This window comes from Amblyomma maculatum, chromosome 8, assembly GCF_055883805.1.
Source record: "Amblyomma maculatum isolate TAMU_Amacu chromosome 8, ASM5588380v1, whole genome shotgun sequence".
Taxonomy (NCBI): Eukaryota; Metazoa; Arthropoda; class Arachnida; order Ixodida; family Ixodidae; genus Amblyomma; species Amblyomma maculatum.
Window position 1 is genome coordinate 70,980,924 of NC_139351.1, and position 20,145 is coordinate 71,001,068.

Consider the following 20,145-nt stretch of genomic DNA (forward strand, 5'->3'; position numbering starts at 1 on the left):
ATATAGTGCCTTAGAGAAATTTTTATCTTCTTTCTACGAAACTTTCGTCATGGTTTCGCAGTTATAATGGCGCTCATTACGAAATGCCCAGGGTCAGCAAGGAACCATGCAGGAAACTGTCACAAAAACAGTTGGTAAATACTGAGCGGATGAATTAGCGTGGCACCCGGTTAAAGCAGTTAAAGTGGGCTAAAGCCCGGTGAACGCGCCGTCGCCGTCACATCTTGAGAGTAACTGACTGGAGTCGACCGATGAACAGCGGCTGGTCGACGGCCGTGTTCGGCGCACAGCTGTGGGCCGCGCGGGCGTCGGGCGAGGGTCGCTGTCGGGTACGTTGTTTACGTGCTCGTGGAGGCCAGGGTGGAGTTCACGAGACTGTTTCGACCAGAGCTGAGATCCAAGCTGCGGCCTCCTCCGGCAGACGGGACTGCGAGCTGACTCGCGTGTGCTGTTGGACGAATGGCCTTGAGACACTCGTGTTGCGTGCCGGAAAGGCGTTACATGCATGGGACTCCGAGAGCGCTACCTTTAGCAGCATCGCTGAGGTGCCTGAAGACGCCGACGACACTTCGCTATTCCACGCTGTGTTGGATGGTCCGACGCTGGCACTGCTTTCTCCTCGCCGATTGATTCTGCAGCCACTTCCCCCATGTGCGTTGGCTGAACTGTTGTCGATCTGGCCCTGCGTTCGCATCGCCATCCTTGGCTTTCTCGTAGAAAAACTGGTTTAATTAAACATGTGCAGTTCGGAAAACGGAGCACGAGTCCAGCTTAGCATCCCGATCAGTTTTCTTTTGATATATATATATATATATATATATATATATATATATATATATATATATATAGGATAAGTAAATAGACGTACTTGGTTGCTAGAGGTTACATAAAAGTGAAAAATTGCTTCATACTGTTTCCAAGTTTATTTGTAGTCGACGTTTCGGCAGGAGCCCTGCCTTTCTCAAGACTCAAGAGAAAGGCAGGGCTCCTGCCGAAACGTCGACTACAAATAAACTTGGAAACAGTATGAAGCAATTTTTCACTTTTATATATATATATATATATATATATATATATATATATATATATATATATATATATATATATATATATATATATATATATATATATATATATGAAGGAAAGAAGCCAACAATCGGCGAGGCCAAGGAAAGCGTTGGGGATGGTATTTTATGTCTTTTTTTTTTTTAATGTTTACTTGGATAATCACAGAAATTAGTCATGTAATCTGTTTAGGAGAAAGATAACTGAACACAAAGTAGAAGAAAAAAACAACGTGCCGATGGTGGGATCCGAACCCACGACCTCCGAATATCGCGTCCGGTGCTCTTCCTTATATATATATATATATATATATATATATATATATATATATATATATATATATATATATATATATATATTTTTTTTATGTAGGTTATGCGCTAAAAGTTTATTAGCAAAGTTCGGAAGCACGATTGCGCCGTCTCTGTTGCGTAGAAATTTAAATTTATTAGCGTAAGCAGGACTTGCGCCGTTTAACTGCCAGCTTCACAGGTTTTAAGCAACAACTTCACATCACACTGACGCTACCTCTCGGAAGCACTGTGTTACGTTTGTAAGCACTGCGAATGAACTTTTATTACGGGTCACTACAGTACCCTATTTCTCCGCATGGTTCTTGCCGGCTCTATCTTATTTGTATCATTTCCAATGTAGTGCATGCTAGCAGCTTCGAAAAAACTTACACTGTATGTGAATACATTACTTATTCAACTAATATTTTGATACATGCCAGAGCAGGTGGGTGCTCCACTTGATCAGGATAGTATGTCTGGTAAAATGGTCATTCTGCAGACTAGAAAACTGCAGTTACTAAGAGGTGACCATGTTTAAAGAAGACTAGCGCAATGTGTTGAAAAGAAACTAGTCTCAGATTATGTCAGAATGTGTATTGCGCCCTCTTATGTTCCTTACGTAACCACTGTTCGCAGTGTCAAGCCATGTTGAACTTTTGTTTGCGATGCCTGACAGCCCTCTAACAGGCAGTGAGTGTCCTGACAAATTTGTTTTTATACATTGTGCCTTTGCCCAAAATAAGAAATACAAATCTAAGTGGAAAACTAAACTACAGGATAACTGGGAGCTCACATTAATCTTAACGACCGTTTATTAATAATTTTGGTGCCATTAGCGCACTCGGGCATAGCAAAGAAAATGCATTTTTCTTTGCTTTCAGCTCCCAGGCAGTGGATTGTCGTAAAGGTAAAGCAACTGGCACAGGCATGGCAGAACAGGCTTAGCTGTGGTTAGACAATCCTGCTTAGCCAGTTCTTGGCTAAGTTTGTAAGAGTCGGGCATTTGTTTTGTGCTTGTTTTTTCCTTTGTGCTTGGTGACTCCATCTCCTCTGCATCTAAGTCATCTCATACACTTACAGTGGACAGCCCTCAAACCACAGCAGACCTGGCTGAAGATGAATCAGCTCGGTCCATCCTCTCTGGCACCAGCTGCCAGGTGCTCATGTCCGGAGAATCCTGCCAGCAGTCCTGGGTCCTGCTATGTGTCCTGGCCCTAGAAGAAGGTGTATGCTTTGTTGCGGCCTGTGGTGCTCAGACAACAAAGCTGCCTACCAGTCTGTTCTTGAGCTCCCTGTACAAAAGCTTTAATTTGACTGCTTGCCTGATTCTGCTTCCCGCAAGGCCTTGTGGTGAACCAGTGGCATCCTTGAGTCGTCTTGGTGCTGTGTTTCGAGACAACACCACCGTGGCATGCACTGCGTCTGGCTCGGTTTTGGTGGTCGAGTCTGGCTGTCCCCGTTTTCGGTGTCAGCTGCCGTTCCAGGACGTTGCAAGGCTCCAAGGAAGCTCCTTTTGTGGCAGTTTAGACTTTGTGCTTGCATGGTCCCACTCCGGTAGTGCAGCAGTTATTCGTCAAGATTCCAGAAGGCATTTCCAGGTGAGTCACAGTGAGAAGATTGACAAAAAGCCAAGTTCCATACTACCTCTTCTGTTAACCTTAGTTCGCATTAGCTTAGTTCATCTAGTGACCAACTGCATGGCCTACGGTGTCAAAAGGTTAGAACCTGTTCTTGGCAGCTTGACACAAGTTGAGAATGTGTCCACATCATGAACACGCCTGTTAGAGCTACAAAATTAAATTTGCTTGTCATATTATTATGGCTTCGGTCAGAAGGCCCAATTTCACATTTTAATTTCTTAATTAAGGTGTGTAGTGAAATCAGATGCCTTATTAGAAGGCACAATTCACACCGTGTAGTAGTAAATTTACAAGGAAAAAAGAAAAATATTCTCAATATGTGCACAGTTACCTCATCTAGCACTAAATTCAGCTTGGCGACTGAATCTATTTGCTGAGCTGGCAGATGCCACTGGTATACTTGGACATATTAGGGCAGTTGCGCTTCTGTCTTGCTTCCAACCCTCAGGATGTGAAGGAATTAAAATAGAATGAATGGATCACATAACTTGTTTAATTCTGCCAGGTTTGTTGCTATTCATAGTCGAGACCATTTTGTGACTGCAGGCTTCATCCCCTGCCTAGTGTGGTTTTGTTCAGATTCTGATCAGGCTTTGTGAAACAGTAAATCGGTGTTTTGTAAGACTAGATTTTGGAAAAACTTTTAGCTGCCAGGCCAACGAAATGCAGCTTTAGGCATAGGGAAAGGGCTACAAAACAGCAAAAGTACATTAGTGATGAACATTGTGCCTACTGAAAGGTTTTTGACTATCAAACCTCAATTATTCCGCTGTTGCCATTGCTCGTTTGACTAACACCTTTTGAGCTTTCAACTCAGAGCAGGAGAGGGGGGTAACAATAATAATAATAATTGGTTTACGGGAGAAGAAAGGTGCAGTATCTGTCATGCTTGTTCCGTGGACACCTGAGCCCTGCTATAAGGGAAGGGAGGAAGGGGCAGTGAAAGGGGATAGAGAGAAAGAAGAGCTGTAGTGGAGGGTTGCGGAGTAATTTCGACCACCTGGGGATCTTTAACGTGGATGGGAAATGGAGAGGCGAGAAGGGTAAAAAATTATCTATGGACATGTTGTTTTTGTTTTGTTTTTCTCAGTAAAGCCAGTAAGGAAAAAACAAATAAAATCATTCAGTCAGTCAAGTGGGCGTACATTTTCTAAGAACAACTTTGAGCTGATTTGAAGGAGCGATATGTTTGCTTTTCAGTGATATATGCATTGACAATACTAATTAAAGTAAGTACAATTAGAGTGAACCAGTACTTAAGTCCGGCTTCATCAAAAGGAGGTCTCTTTTTAATGCACGGGTGCAAAGGAAAATAAAGTGAAAGAGAGAGAGAAAGCAGCTGGTGATATTTTTTTTTACACATTGTGCTATACAAAGGGAAAAATAATTTTTAAAGTTTTTTTTTTTTTTTGCTTGATTTATAACACAGCTGAAACAAGTGATCCCGAAGCTCTGCTAGTGTGTCCGATGGTATACCTCACGTAAAACATCTCACAGTGGAATGAAGCATCGACACTTATAATGTACGTAATAATAGCCGTAAACCCACTATTTTATAGTAATCTTGAGATCGAGGACAAAGGCAGTGTTTGTTTATGAGGGACAGTGCCAGGTGCCACTTTCCTTTTTTTTTTTTTTCTTGATGAGATTTGTAATGCTATTGCATCAAAGTGCTCGCTTTTTTTCCTTTGCTCAGTGCTTTTTCTGCATTGCTTCCTAAGTGGCTGTGGTGCTCGGATGTCTGTCAGCGTCGACCTGAGGTAGGCCACATTCCTGTACTTCCAGGTTGGGGACTACATAGAAGCTGGCCCAGAGATTTCCTGTGGGGACTTGCTGTGCGTGGGCAGTGAGCAAGTCGTGGCCTGGGAGCCAGTGAATGGCCGTGTCCGCTGCCTGCAGCCAAGCCACTCTGTGACACAAGACAAACAAGACGAAGATGCCACCTCTAAAAGCAACGAACAAGCCTCGCAGATCCTTGTGGACCTTCTGCAGCATCATTCAGGCGTGAGTAGCCTCCACAATGAAAGGCTATCCCGACTGGCATAATATTCGGTTAAAAAAAAAAAGTGACTGAGTTTTAGGCTGAAACTCTGTCTTTGACGGGGTGCGGGAATTGAGGAAGTGTGCAGACAGCTCTTGTTTACATGCACCTCTCTACATTAGAGAGATTTTTGCACCATCTTAAGCACCTAAGCGTGCACCAGTTAGCCCAAGTCAGAGGCCTTCTGTGAGAAACCTTCTTAATGGCATTCCTCTGGCAGTCTAGAAGGTGCAATACCACACTCTTCAGGGATATGTATAGAAACCTGAACGCATGTCATTTTTTGGAACCAATAAGGCTCTAACCAGGAGGAATTTTTGTTGCCATCTGAAACCAGATGAGCTTCATCTGGGAACTGCGCGACTCTTTAAGGGGCCAGCAGCGTTTCAACTGGGACCATTAAGGGCCATCTAGAATCAGAAGAACTTCAACTGGGACAAGGGGCTCATCTGGAACCAGCAGCCCTCCACATAGTACCATCAAGGCTCCATATGGAACCAGAAGGGTCTCATTCAGGACCATTAAAAGCAGCTGATCCCAGCAGAAACTAGACTCAATGCCATTAAGGCATTTTCACCTGGCATATGGGTTTGCAAATTGCAGTTGGTGGAAACCAAATGGCAACTGTCATTCCTGTACGGTGCTCAAGTGCATCATTAAAACAGCCATGCAGAGTGAGCAAGATAATATTCTATTATCACACATTTGTATGTGTACTGCAGTCATGACTTGACGACGCTCATGTTTCAGATTTTATAGAAATCGTAGGGGCGACATCAAGAGATACAAATGGGAGTGAGCTGCATAACTTAATAACCTAAATGATGACCTAAGTCTAGAAGCAAGAAATGGACATGGACTAGACATGTTATGTGGACAACAGATAACTGATGACCTGTTAGGGAATATTGGAGCGCAGTTGAGAGTGGTATGTAGTCAAGCAGAGAATGCAGCTATTTCATTGAGTGCTGTTTCATTCTGCTCCTGCTGCAGTGGAAGATGCTTAGTGTAGCTGCGTGACAACCATGTTTGGAGGAAACGCACAGTGGTGCACCCACAATAGACTGATCCCACCGGCCAGTTTCACGACGCCACCGCTGTCGCGGTGCATGCTGGTACGTGTAGTCAACTGGCCGCTCCAGCCGCCCAGAGAGCCTGCGCACAGTGTTTCCGAACGATTTTTAGCTCGGTGTGTATGCCAGAGCGCATTGGCAAAGCTCACCTGTCTCGTTCCTGGGCGCTATAACAGCACATGGCACAAATATTACTCTAGTTTTATGTATTTAGCTTATACAGCTCGTTTGGCCGAAGAGTTATCGGTGTTGTTGTAGCAGTAGAAGTAATAGTTGTCAGCACCGCATGTCGGAAATAAGGAGGGCTGCGTAAAAAACCATAATCATGGTAATTTGTCTTTTTACTGATTGTTAATTGATTGACGAGCTAATCGAATCAATCGATTAAATAAGGAAATAAAAAGAATCGGAAAATAGGTGATTCAATAGTCTCAAAAAGCTCAGAATGAAAAGCCACTTTGATGATGCTGAATTAGAAAATTTAGTGTAATTTGTCACTTAATTAGATGAAATAATTGAAAAATGAAAAATTGTGTGCCCCATTTTTTGAGTACCTGTATTTTATGAGTTGCCATGCTCAAAATAAAAATTTTCTAAATGCAAGTTGCCTGAAGTTTAGTTGCGTAAGGTAAATGCTGATAATAGCTCGCTGTTTCCAGTAAAAAAAAAAATGTAAAACTCCATTTTACCTAGGTATAAGCAGTATGAATGCTGTCCTCAATCAAATTATATGCTGTCATTAATTTGAGAGTATTTTCTAAATAGTGTTTCTGAAAGTTGCATTTTGTTTTTTGTCTGGTCTGCAGCAGAGCATTGAAGTGTGTCCACTGTCATTTTATTTGAAGAAGGCGGTATTAGCTTAAAGTCAAGGTTATTAACTTGTAGTATTCATTTAATTTTTGTACCCCTGTTATTTTTAATGCAGGTTAACCATTATTCCAGAAGTTTATTTGAGGAGCTTTGTATGCATTAGTTTTGTTCTCAAGTTATCACTGACCTATGCATTTTATGAGATAGCAGCCAAAACATGCATCTACATGTGGTAGACCTAGCTGTAGGCCAAGGGCACATTGACCAGTCTTTGGAACTGTACCAGATAGAGCTAGCTGGCATGGTCTGCATGGACTTATGCTCATAAAAGTCGACCACATCTTATTAGTATCAGCTGATAGATTAAAGGGAACAGTCTTGCTGCTGAACCCCACCATGGTGGTGCAGTGGTTAGGGCACTAGACTGCTGTACCCAAGGATCAAATACCAGCCACAGAGGCTGCTTTTCGATGGAGGCAAAAAGCAAGGCGCCCATGCGCTGTGCGATGTCAGCGCACATTAAAGAACCCCAGGTGGGCGAAATTTCCGAGGCCCTCCACTTCGGTGTCTCTCATAGCCCGAGTCGCTTTGGAACATTAAACCCACAAGCCAAACTAAACCTTACTACTAAGCCCAAGTTACCTGCTTAAGGAGTGGAAACAACTTAGTCAAGCCCTGCTTGTAGCCAGAATAAGATTTCTTATTGTCCATTGATTAAAAGGCATGCCTGTTTGGTGGTGTGCCAGACGACTGTTGTGCCCATCTTGTTGGTGGAGGCCTTGTCCTACGTTCGTCCTGTCGATAATGTGGCAGGTCTGATGCGCAGGCCAGCCAGGCAGCTCTTGACAAGCTGATAAGAGCCCGGGAACAAGCAGAGGCGCTCCTGCACGAAATAACTCGAGTACCAGCAGATGCTGACAGCAGTCTGGCTGGAGACACCTCGCTGCTGCCTGTGCTCCCATTAGATCAACGACCAGCAGACGGACCACAGGCAACAGCACAGGCGGCTGAAGAGGCCAAGCTGCTCGACTCGTGGGCTCACATCTGGGGCCGGCGTCTTCTGCTAGGCCATCGATTCAGTTGGCCACCTTCCATGTGAGTCCTGCCAGCGAGTGTTGGAGCGCCCATGGCAAGGGCCCAAAGCAGCCGTTATACTCAGGGGCCGTGCAGTCATTGACACTGGTGCAAGTCCTTAATTGGGAGTCGCACTTGTGGAAGCTTGAAGAATTGAAGGCGGAAGACACTTTCACACATGGGGACGTGCTGTGAAACATGCAGCAAAGCAACAAGTGCATTTCATTCCTGTGTACAGCTCCAAATACAGAGTGCTCCACTCGCTCAGCTAAGCTAGGCTGAGCACCAGGTAACACAGCACTGCAAAATTTGAAGCCAGGTGGCAGATGAAACGTAACAGTAGTTGGCAGAGTTTAATTCACTGGATCGTCACATCTTCAGAATTGTGTGGAAGATGCTATAGGCAACAGTAACCTTTCCAACTGCAGTGTCTGAGAGTACTCGTTTTCGTTTGACTTGCTGCAAAGGTTATGTCAGGAGCGTTAACTGCATCGAGATACACATTACGGGCAGGGAAGGGCTGTGTCTCAGTGGGCAGCACATTGGTTGTCGAGTTGCGATACAAAAAGTTTAGACACCTATGTCACTGTCACACAACGAGGCCCAGCATCCATCCCTTTGCTCGTTGTTGTTTCCAGACCATGTTTACTAAGACTTTGCAGTAATAATAAAAATTGCTCAAGTTCACAAAAGCTTGTCTTAAAATTGGAGATAATGTGTGTAATTTATCCTAAAAAGACGGGAAATTCTGAAAAATGGCAGACAGATGAAGCTTTGTTCATTATTGCCTTGCTTACTTTGAGCCTGGTCGAACCTGCATATACTAATCGGTGCATGCTTAAAGATGCATGGCAGAAAAAGGAAGTGCTGCTTTGAACATGTGGCTTGCAAAGGGGTGCACTAGCGATTTCCAGTCATCTACATCCTTCACCAGAATTAATTTTTGCATCATGTATATTGCCATAAACAAGCCGCTGTTCAGAACCCTGTGTGGTTCCACTCACTTGCAGGGAAAAGCCTGCCAGTGTTCTCGTGGTCAGCCCCGGAGTCACATTTGGTGTGAAGGTGTCGCTTGAGAAGGGCGCACTGCTCATCGGTGCCAGCTGTCGCCTTCCTAGTGGAACAGGGAGCCCCATGGTTGTGTGCATTCTGGGGGGCTCCCTGTTGCGATACCAGTGCGAGATTGACCTGGACCGACTACCCTGGCCTAAGCAGGGTCGGCTGCCTCCTCGGCTTGCCCTCTGGTCTCTGACCGCGGCACAACACAGCCATCATTTTTCAGCCCCAGCCGTGGTCCCCTGGAGACTGTCCTCCCTGGAGGGCCTGACCCGTGTGCACGGTGGACTGTACATCTGTTGCGATGGTGCCTCACCCCTCTTCCAGGCCAGCATAGAGCTGCTCCCCGAGGGAGTGCTCCGTTTTTGTGCACAGTGCGTACTGGTCTTTTAATCTGCACCGTTTGCTTGCCACGAAGTGCGCATGCATGCAGGAAGGAACAGGAATACAATGGAACAATAAATGCACACTGGATGGCAGATGGCAAATAGCAGAGGTTACATGTAAGCTCGAAGATAATTTGTAAGCAAAGGACAGAACAGACAACAGTTCCTAGTTCACGCCAGTTTCACCATACTTTGAACATCTTTGGACAAGGAACTGCTTTTATCATGAAAGTAGGCTTTTGTTAGTGGTGACTGCTTTTGTTGGCAACCGTAGTTATTTTCAAACTGAAGCACAATTTGGAAAGGTAAGAGTTATTAGCTAGTAATTTTGAGCCTAAAGAACTCAAATCGGGTTTCATTTGGTCTTGGGCCGCAGGAGCAGGAAAGTGAGTTCATTTTTTTTGCATGGCTTTTTCAGAAACCAGTGCAGAGCTGCGTTTGACAAGCAAAGTGTGGTGATTTGTGCTTCAAATGCTCTAAAGCACTCCACTCGTCATCCTTCCATAAAATCTTTCATCCCTTTTTAAATTGTGTCTTTCAGGGATGAAGAGCAGCTATCATTGTTGGAGCAGTGGCTGTGGCGGTATCTCCCTGGTGCCAAAGAGGGCGCGGCACGTATCTGTTCACCTACTGTGCAGGCACAGCTGGCCACTCAGCTACGTCATGAGGCGCAGAAGGTCCGTGCCCTGCTCCAAGAACCATACATAGAGGCCCGTCGCTCGCTGCACAGCATTGAGTGGCACACAGACTTCTTGGCGCAGCTTGTCACTGACAAGTCCTGACACTACTCTCTCACTGACTGCACATTTTAGAGCCAACGCATTGACCTTTGCCATCACAGCAGCTCATTGGAAGGCATTCACCCTGTTACCAGTTTGTATCAACTGTACTTTTGGAATACAAGATTATGTGAAAAAAGGACATGCCTGCTTGATTCTGCCACCTCACTCTGAAACAGTGCATGTTTATGTCAACAGCTCTTAAAAATTCTCGGCCCTTCTCCACAAATTTTTTCTCTCTCAAATTTCATGCAAACAGTAATACATTTGGCAGTGGTGCTTGCCTGGCTAATGATACTTTTGAGACTTACTCCACCTTTGGGAGCACTCCTAAACATATTTCACTAACATTGTTCCCGCTTTGAGTTGCTATCATTTCAGCCCTGTCGAGCCATCTTGGTTAGCTTCAGTCAGTAAAGAAACTGCCCAGTCTGTGGTCCATGGCGCAACTCTCAGCCCGGAGCAAATTTTTCTTCAGCCATGAAGTTTCTCAAAGAGCTGTGTAGCTTGTCTTTGTAGTCACATGACTGTGCCCAGGTCGTTGCAGATAAGCAGTTATACTTTCTGTAACAGTGCAACACATGTTGGGGGTCTGCCGTGGTTACCACAACATCAGGAAATAGCTTCCAGGCCATGTCGCCACATTCAGTACTTGAAGTACACTGAGCAGCGATGACACTAGGGCCCAATCCACGCCATCCCTATGGGAGTTTGCACTTGAGGCAGGCACTGACATCACAATATGATCTTCCTGTCCCACTCCCCGTCCATTACGCTAGCTCCATAAGATTACCGACACTCACTTCCTCGGTTTGCAGAGCAGAAATGGAAACCTTCAGTGCTTGCCAGTGAGTTCAGAGGTACCAGATTGAGCTGATGGTCAAATTCGCTAGTAGGTGGCATAAATAAAGTCAGTGCTGATCCTTGCGAATGGTGTTCTTTTCTGCCACTCGGCAACACTAGTCCACCCGACTGGCCGAACTCGCTCTTCTGAGGGCTGATCCTGTAATAGTGGAAGTTCTTTGCATCTTCCACTTGAACAAACATTTTAATGGAAATGATAAACATAATGCCCGCTAATAAAATTGTAGGAGGGTCGGTTCCTTGCACTGGTGAAGATAAATGTTCCTTCAAAACATAGCTATGGTGCCTAGTAACAGCTTGACTATGCACAGCTGGAGTAACCGAAAGCAGTTATATTTTTGCAGTAGCAGTAATGTGCCAATGAAATGCGCTACCATATGTATAAAGTACTGCCTAATTTTCACTTAAAAGGCAGTTGCCCCTCCTTTGAGCGGCAAATACATCCAACAAAGGGCCCCCAGCCAATGGCATGGACGTCATGAGAACTGGTGGATGACATTGGATGATGGGCTTTCTTTAGGAGGTACTTGCTGCTTTCTCGAGTTGTAGGTATTAGAATGTAGGCAAGATGTGAGAAGAGCTTGTTTGCTAAAACATGTTCTGTAATATTAAGGCCAGAAATGTAGATGTCCCACTACAAGTCTAACACACACTGCATTTCCATTAATCATCAGCAGAGTTACCAGCCAAGTTATTGCAGGAAATGAACTGTCCTTGTGATAGACTATTCCGGCTACATTCACTGTACGCCCACAAATTTCCTTGCCTCACCACACGAGTCAGTGTGCATCGTTCGCATCACCACCTTACAGTTGCGTACCTCTCCTCCTCCAGCTTCCTTGGCTGAAAATGAGCTGCCAGCACCTATTGCGCATGTGCAGTTCATGTCAGCAACACACGAAGATGGTGACAGCTGCAAAGCACTCATTTTGCAGGCACTGTTAGCACCTCATGAAACCAGACCATTGCTTCTCCCACACGTATTTGTGATCAAATAGAAGAAGACGAATCTAGAGAGCACCCATGTCTTGTGAAAAAGGAAGATAGTCTACTACCCTTTCATGGACAGTGAGGACTAACTGTAGTCTGCCTATACTGACAAATCATTCTAACCACAAAGAATATCCTTTCATTAAAAATGGGACTTGTAGAGGCTAGAAGCTTTTTGAGTAAACTGAGTGCATAGACTTTTTTTTGTTGCGGAACCCAGAGGTTAGGCAGGCTATGCTACCACCCCCCATCAAAATGGAGATCACGGAGGCTTTTTTTGGTGCAGATGTCACAGGTTTGAAGTTGGGAAGAGAGGAGGGGGGGTTTAAATACAGCTTTTAAGCCATAAATGCAACTTATGCCATACAAGCATCAACATACTGGAGGAGAGTCATGGAATCAACAAAACGTAATTTTGATGGCATTTCACAAAAGGCCGCCACCACACATCTATTTTAAAACCGCTAAGGTTGGATACAACTCCAGAAAAAAAGCGGCTTTTGCACCTCAGAGGACGGCCTACAAGTAATGGTCTTAACTGGTTTTCTTAACACCATGGTTACTTTCTAGTGGGACGAGAAATGTGTCAGGTGAAAAGCAATTCACCACGTCATGAGGGTTGGTCAATGCGTCAACTGAAGCCGCCATTTTCATGAGGGTATTTTCACTGCAGACATATTTAGCGCCATTTCGGTCAATGGCTGCCTCCTCAGCTTGCCAGTTTGTCCACTGTAATCAGTTTTTTTTTATAGTCTACATCCGCCAACACTGGATAGCAGAAGACAACTAGTTATATGCAAGGATCCTTGGTTTATGTACAACTTCTCAGTGTAAAATGGCCTTCAGCCACATGCTCCATGCCTTCAGCTAAGGTACAAGATATGCATTGCAACAATGCAGAATACACTTCTGCCATTCATACCACTATCAAGTAACAATATGCATCAATTAGAGATCTGCAGCAACATTCACACAAACTAGGGGACTTTTTTTTTCCCCCAAATTCGTGGTCACTAAGCAACTGCTTAGCTCTGCTGCCCAAAACGGCACTCAAGACTTTCATCTAGACAGATAACAAGCTTTAAGCTGCTAAAAGATGCTAGCAATGATGCATTGCATGCCTGTGCTAACTTCCTGACCAAGGAGTCAAGCAGTATTGTCAGTTGGTTTGTGTGTTTAATGTCCCAGATGCTGTGAGAGACAATGTAACAAAGGGCTCCGGAAATTTCGACCACTTTCTTCCAATTTCAACCAAGTTCTTTAACGTGCACTAAAGTCACACAGCATAGGGGCGCCTTGCTTTTCACCTCTTATAGAAAAGTGGCCACTGCAGCCGGGATTCGTTTCCGCATTCTCAGACACAGTAGTCGAGCGCCGCAACCACTGCGGCAGGGCTCAAGCAGCATTTGCTGTTAAGCACGATGCAGAAGTTGTGATCAGATTTTGAAGGAACAAGAGATGCTAGGCAAAGATGCTTTTGCCCTGCAAAAGCCTCGACCCACTTTTCTAAGCATTTCACACCGCAGAGGCCGAATATCACAACTGGGGTAAGCTTGGACCAAACATAAACCGTAGGTACACAGCTGAACTGAGCATTAAACTTCACATTCCAGATGGCCAAAACAGGACCAAGTTTTACCATGGTTCCAGAGTACTATTTCCACTGCCCCTGCACCAGGGGTCAGGGCTCTGACCTCTTTCCCAAAGACGGCTCATAGGATGCACCAAGCAAGACTGGCACCAACAAAGTTAACGGAAAGGGGGCATTTATTGGCTTTAACGCTTGCGGTGCAGCTGCAGCGTGTTGCGGCGCTTCCAGCAGGCACGGCGTGATCCACCCACGGTCTTGGTGTAGCGGTGTCCCTTGCCCAGGCCACGTGACTTGCGTCCAGCTGAGGTGAGGCCGCGCAGCTCACGGTGCTTGTGCACCGCCTGGCAGATCCAGTTGGCCTTGGGGTCACGACGGATCGCCTTGTGGAACGGATCGATCAGGATCACCTCGTAGTACTTGTACGTGGAGTCTTGGGCCACCCAGTAAGAGTTGAGGACGCGCAGTGCCTTGCACCGGCGACCCACCCGCTCCTGTGATGCAATGCAGAGGGAGAGAAGAGTTAGTCAAGGAGCACCCAAATACTATGCACATGCTTGAGAGGCAAGTGAATAACCAAACACTGTGACATCCTACCAGTGGCATCTAAGTGAGAAGACTGGACAGTACTGGCAATGTACAGATAGCTCCAATATTAAAGGCAGTCTACAATAATATTTGTCGTTGCTTAGCAGTGACGCTGAAAATGTCTTCGACATTATCTGTTTACTAAGAACAAAGCATGCAATATGCATTCACTTTCATATCTGAGCTACCCATTGGAAGCTGCATGGAAAGGCCGCCTTCACGGCTTGGCAACAAGGCAAATGCATTAACGGCTACATTTTCACAGAATTTTGTCTGAAACTTTTGTCCCTTCGTCCACCCAGGGCTCCCTCTCCGATATGAGCTGCACAAGTGCACCAGGAAGCCCGTCCTTGCAAACATCTTTTTTTTTTCTGTATCTGTCCCCATTATCTTCAATGTGATCAGTGACAATCACAATATTTGATACTATCACCAACTATATGTTCTGAAGACTGCACATGCATCACAAAGGAAATGTGGCAAAGCTTCCAAGCATGCACACTGGCAGCGCACGGTACTCAGCTCTCACACAATAACAACAGTGAGAGCACCAGATGGTGCCACATGTCATCCAGCTGAAAGCATGCCCTCCCGTTGCGCTACGAGCGATCAGTGTGTGGGCACACTTAAAAGTGTAACTTGCCAGCTGCGTTGATGTTTTGAGAAAAAAGCCCTCTTGCCAGAAAGATGGCAAGCAAACCGAGGCCCCCTTTAGCCCTTGTTGATCGTGCTTTGTCTTCAGAAAGAAAACTCACTGTTCTAAGCCAGAGTGAATGACACAAGCACATCCGTACATTTCGAGGAGTTGAGCTTTAAAACAAACCCAGAGAGGCCACAGCCCCAAGCCTATGTATTTCACATTTGAGTAACCTTTGACAGCACCTGAACAAGTTTTCTTCAACACAGGAAGCTTCGACAAACCCCCTTTTTCAGCGTGTACTCAATGCTGAATGTCCCCAATTGATGCTAAAATCAGTCAAGTGTTCAAGCTTCCATTCAAGGCTATGCACAGCAGGAAAAAAGAAACCCACTTCGGCGATGGACTGGTGGTTGCGGACAGGCTTCAGGCTGTTGACACCATGGTTCTTGGGCTTGCCGTAGGTGCATCCCTTGGGCACCTGCTTCTTGCGGCCACCACGACGCACCCGGATGCGGTAGATCACGTAGCCTGCACCAGTGGTCACCCGTCAGGACGCTTACAATGTGCGGTTGCGCAGTGCATCTGCCATTACAAAACTAAACTGAGAATGACAGCAAGGACAAATGAAGTTGGCCAGTACTGACAGAGCACACTAAATAAAAAGCTAGAAATGCTGCAGTTTTCCTCAGCTTCCCTTTACGGCCATTATAACCATGCCAAGTGGATTAACCATCTAACACTTCCACGCTGGCGTTACTTGGTGCTGCTGCCATTTTCAAAAAGGCATTTGCTGAAGGGCAAGCTTACTGCTAAATGTACTTTGCAATTACAATGCAAGCATGAATGTGTAGCTACACTACTGTGATCTGCTCCAGAGGTTAACAGTTATCCTACTTGCTATGAACAAACCTGCCAGTCTCAAAGGTCCATATCTGAGGTACTTATGTTCACAATGACCCACATAAGAATCAATTTTAAAATATCTTCAACATGTGCACCGCCGAAAATTATTAGAATGTGCCCACGCATTTCATCTACTGTAATCAATTTCAATATATTTTGACTGTAGAATTAAGGAATCCCATCAAGTGGGCCATTTTAAAGGGGCACTAAAGGAGAATACTAACTCAAGCCAGTCATAGGCTAGCATAACATAATGGGAAATATACAACTGCCTAAAAAAAGGGTATGCATATCTCTGCAGCTGCACCTGATCACGTGAATATTTTGCCGGCCACAATTAGCTCACTTTCTTGCGCAACACTATTAGGCAGTTAATATAGAGAAGTTCTGTAGAACTATGAAGCTTAAAGGCGAGCATGGTGCTTTTAGACATCTTTTATGGCCACCTTTTTTATGCTTTAAGTAACCACCGAACACGTACAGCCTGGAAAAAGGGAACTGTGGTTATTCTAGAAAATCATGCATACCCTGCTTGGCCCGGTAGCCAAGGCGGCGAGCCTTGTCTGGCCTGGTGGGGCGGGGTGCACGGTGGCACGTGTTAAGTTGACGGAAGTACCAGCAGCGCAGCCGCAGCAGGAACCGCATCACATCCGACTGCTTCTTGCGCCAGAGCTCCTGCATGTACTTGTACGCGCCCATGGCGACTTCGCCTGCCTGCAAAGGAGGTGCCAGCAAAGAGAATGATCACCTTGTGCCCTTTCAATTTCAGGTGCAACTTCACTCTTACTTTCTGTACTTCAATCATGGCTGAAGATGAAAGGCAAACACTGACTTAAACATGGAAGTAAATAATTACAAGGAAATTAGTGCTAGGCTTTCTGCCTGCAATGAAAAATGTGTGGGCTTTTGCACAGGTACTGCCCCCTAGGTCAAGTTTCAAGCTCAAAGATTTCAGAGAAACCACTCTGCCGTTGCTACCTTAACTGGAAGATGTGTAGCATTCACTGACCCAATACTCGTCTGTGTAGTTGAAATTTTACAAATCTGCTCGTACACCTTCACTGATCATGTAGCTGCGACTCTACGTCTGCTTGAATTCACGTGCTCATGAAACCACTGCTGAAATCTGGTGAACCGCGGTATAACTGCGGTAATCAAAGGCTGATCAATGAACTCTACACATGAGACCACCCACATGGCAATCAGCTCGTACCACTGAAATCCGTCCCTAACGAGCTTAAGTGTCAACAGGATTACTGCAGATGACAATCTGGAACGCTGAAGCATACACAGGTTCGATTTTGAGCCCTTTTGCTGCCGTAGTTAACGTAAGCCGGGCAAAAATATGACATTTCTTTCACCCAAAAACAAACAGTTATTTTTCTTCCCCTACTCTCTCGGTATCTTCGACAAAGCACGGTGTTTCAGGACTCGGTAAAGCGCATGCCTACACGGTAGGGATGGCTCGCAGAGCAGGGTAGACGGAAGCGCTTTGTCGAAAAGAAACGAGCTAAATACTGCAAACACAACACATATCAGCGAATAATATATATTTTTTTACTACAGCCAAGGGCTCTGCCACTATATGCAACGCGGATCAAAGATGATTTCAAATCAATATAGCCATAGAGCCCAACATACCTAACCGGCGGACTCCCTGAAAAAGAACGGAAAGGAAAGAGAACGACTCGTGCGTTCTCGTTCTATTGAGAAAACGCGAGATGCATCAGAATGATGATAATGTATTCGAAACAAGTTAACACAATTTTGTCGCTCTCCTAAGCAATTTAATTTATTTTATTAAAAATAAATAATTTAGTTTACACAGATATATTAGAATGTCTTGTTATTAATTACCCCTTTAGAGCGGTTAAGATGGGTGGTGACATGTAGTCTCGTGGTCTCGTCTAAAGGCACTGGTAACATTTAGTGAAATTCTGCAGCGTTCGCTAAAATCTAGTTTTGACGGTTTGATTTAACAGTGAGCAGCGCAAGGCAAGGAAGTTTTGTTGTGGTGGTTCCCAACATTTCCCTCTTGTTGACACTCGCCTACGCGGGTTACATTGTAGTACTAGAACGTGGGTAGCAGCAACATCGTCGTCACTACAGGCGAGCAGCGTCGAACGCCGTCGCGATGAACGCACCGCCAGCATTCGAGGCATTTCTGCTGTTCGATGGTGAGAAGAAGATCACCATCGAAAAGGACACGAAGGTGCCGAACGCAGCAATCTTCACGGTGAACAAAGAGGACCACACGCTGGCCAACATGATCCGAGCACAGCTGCTGAAGGATCCGTGCGTGCTGTTTGCCGGCTACAAGGTACCGCATCCGCTCGAGCACAAGTTCATCCTACGAGTCCAGACAACACCCGACTGCACGCCGCAGGAGGCCTTCACCAATGCTATCACTGACCTCATCAGTGAGCTCTCGCTGCTCGAAGAACGCTTCAAAGAGGCCGTGCGCGAGAAACACGACGGACTCGAGTAGTAGCGAGCCGCCCGCAACTTCTGTGCGTCGGTAATCGCCGTTTTGTTTCGAGCTGTCGGCTGTGAACTCTTGACCTGTCCTTTTGGGAGGACAAAGCGCCTGACACTTTGTTTATTGCATTTCGGGGCAACATGCTGTAATAAAAGGTGACTACTATCTCGGAAACCTTAAGTCTGGCAGCGACGGCACATCGTTTATGTCAAGTTTTCTTCGCGTGCGGTGATTACTAACGTGCGCGTGGTTATGCTGCATTTGGGTAGCGACAGTATCGATGTTGGTGCGTTCAGCCGTCACCCCGTTCAGAAAGGAAGATGAGCGACGTCAGGGCCGCTGGAATAGCTGCTGTCACGGGCACAAACTGCTGTTATGTTCGGGAGCCATAGATCATTTGACCCGAGCAAAATATTTGTGCCGTCTGTCGTGCTGAGATACTGCAACTGTTTACACACTAAAGCCCCCCTATCCTTTCACACCATCCACAACTGTTCTTTTATTTCTATCGTTTACAGTTTCTTAGCAGAACGGTAGCAACTTGCAAAATTGTAACCACTGTGCCCAAGGACGCGGGATCGAATCCCAGCCGCGGCGGCCCCTTTTCGGTGGAGGCGAAAAGCAAGGCGCCCGTGTGCTGTGCGATGTCAGTGCACGTTAACCCCAGGTGGTCGAAATCTCTGCAGCCCTCCACTACGGCTTCTCTCATAGCCTTAGTTGCTTTGGGATGTTAAAACTCCATAAACCGACCTAAACCAGAGCATTGAGCTATGCAAACTAAGCCCTTTGTTTGGGCATAATTCCATTCCAAAATTTATTCACTTTGCTAGCTAGACAGAATCTGTAGCCCACTTCTATTTCGCACTCTAATGTGAACTGTTGACTTAAAAAGGTTACTACTATGTGGTCAAAAACAAATGAAAATGCATAGATTTTGCTGCTTTGCTGACCTTGTGGTTTCTTTGACATCACTAGTATTGTGAAGTGGATATATGTTAAGTGCATCTACTCTCCATGTGCGAATCCTGGTCTTATGGTTCTCTTTAATGCCAGGCCCTATACAGGTCGTCCACACTATCACCAAAAGTGGTAAATTTTGAACTGCTTATAGTAAAGTGACCACCAGCTCTGAAATAACGTGTACATGTCTTCTTTGAGCGGTGGCGCAAGCAGATCGTTTGAGGGCTCATCAGAAGATCATTGCTGGCCACCAGCCACAGATTCAAAAATTATGCTCTATACTTAATCTTTCAGCTTGTTTTACATGCCATCGATATGGTGCCTTCATTGTAGATGAAAAAAGAAAATTAAGTCACTACACATTCGTCTAAATTGCTTCTAGCTGTTGACAAAAGAACTTGAAGCATGTGGCCACATTTATTTTTTCATGCATTGAATTGTAGCATGTTTCAGAATTGCAGATCTTGAACAGCACTCTTAAAAAGCTCACCCAGTGCAATCAAAAGGTTTACTAGGAAAGGTTGCAAGCAAGAAAAAAAGGTACTCCTTTGGGCTGCTCCCAAGTGCATACAAACACAAATAAAACATTGCATTGCATTGAGCACAGTTGTGTGTGTCCCTAGTCCGTTGTCCTTGTCTGCCAGCGCTGCGACACCATAATGTTTGATAGCCACCACCAACTAGCCCAGCAGTATACCCTACATACTAGAAAAAGAAAAGGCACAACTACTGCGTTAGCAGTATTAAACCTTCCTATTGATCACCCTTACCGACAAACTTCAAGCAATGCTCTTTGGGTCACGACACTGCGGACTTAATAGGTTAGTTTTTCATGTAAGCATTTTTTACATGCACTTCGTTGGTTTTTGGCACTCTACAGTTTGTATAGAGAAAAATGTACTACCAATGGTCAGAC

The 20,145-nt window shown here is 45.3% G+C and overlaps 3 protein-coding genes across 3 annotated transcripts; 2 read left to right on the forward strand and 1 right to left on the reverse strand.

Moving 5' to 3' along the window:
• The first annotated feature begins 53 nt into the window (after positions 1-53).
• On the forward strand, positions 54-11,154 carry LOC146181437 (uncharacterized). Its single transcript, XM_084576470.1, has 6 exons — positions 54-651; positions 2,439-2,956; positions 4,784-5,002; positions 7,749-8,017; positions 9,007-9,426; positions 9,980-11,154. The coding sequence occupies exons 1-6, from the start codon at positions 252-254 to the stop codon at positions 10,218-10,220; spliced, it is 2,067 nt and encodes a 688-aa protein (XP_084432596.1). The 5' UTR covers positions 54-251; the 3' UTR covers positions 10,221-11,154.
• A 2,666-nt stretch (positions 11,155-13,820) lies between these two features.
• On the reverse strand, positions 13,821-17,497 carry LOC146181438 (large ribosomal subunit protein eL15-like). The gene is made up of 4 exons (XM_084576473.1): positions 17,432-17,497; positions 16,318-16,504; positions 15,279-15,415; positions 13,821-14,153 (listed from the first exon to the last, which is right to left on the reverse strand). Exons 2-4 carry the CDS (start codon positions 16,487-16,489, stop codon positions 13,848-13,850), a joined length of 615 nt encoding a protein of 204 aa, XP_084432599.1. The 5' UTR covers positions 16,490-16,504; positions 17,432-17,497; the 3' UTR covers positions 13,821-13,847.
• Positions 17,498-17,686: 189 nt separating this feature from the next.
• Positions 17,687-19,829, forward strand: LOC146181439 (DNA-directed RNA polymerase II subunit RPB11-a-like). Its single transcript, XM_084576476.1, has one exon. It carries the CDS (start codon positions 17,925-17,927, stop codon positions 18,276-18,278), a length of 354 nt encoding a protein of 117 aa, XP_084432602.1. The 5' UTR covers positions 17,687-17,924; the 3' UTR covers positions 18,279-19,829.
• Positions 19,830-20,145: the final 316 nt, after the last annotated feature.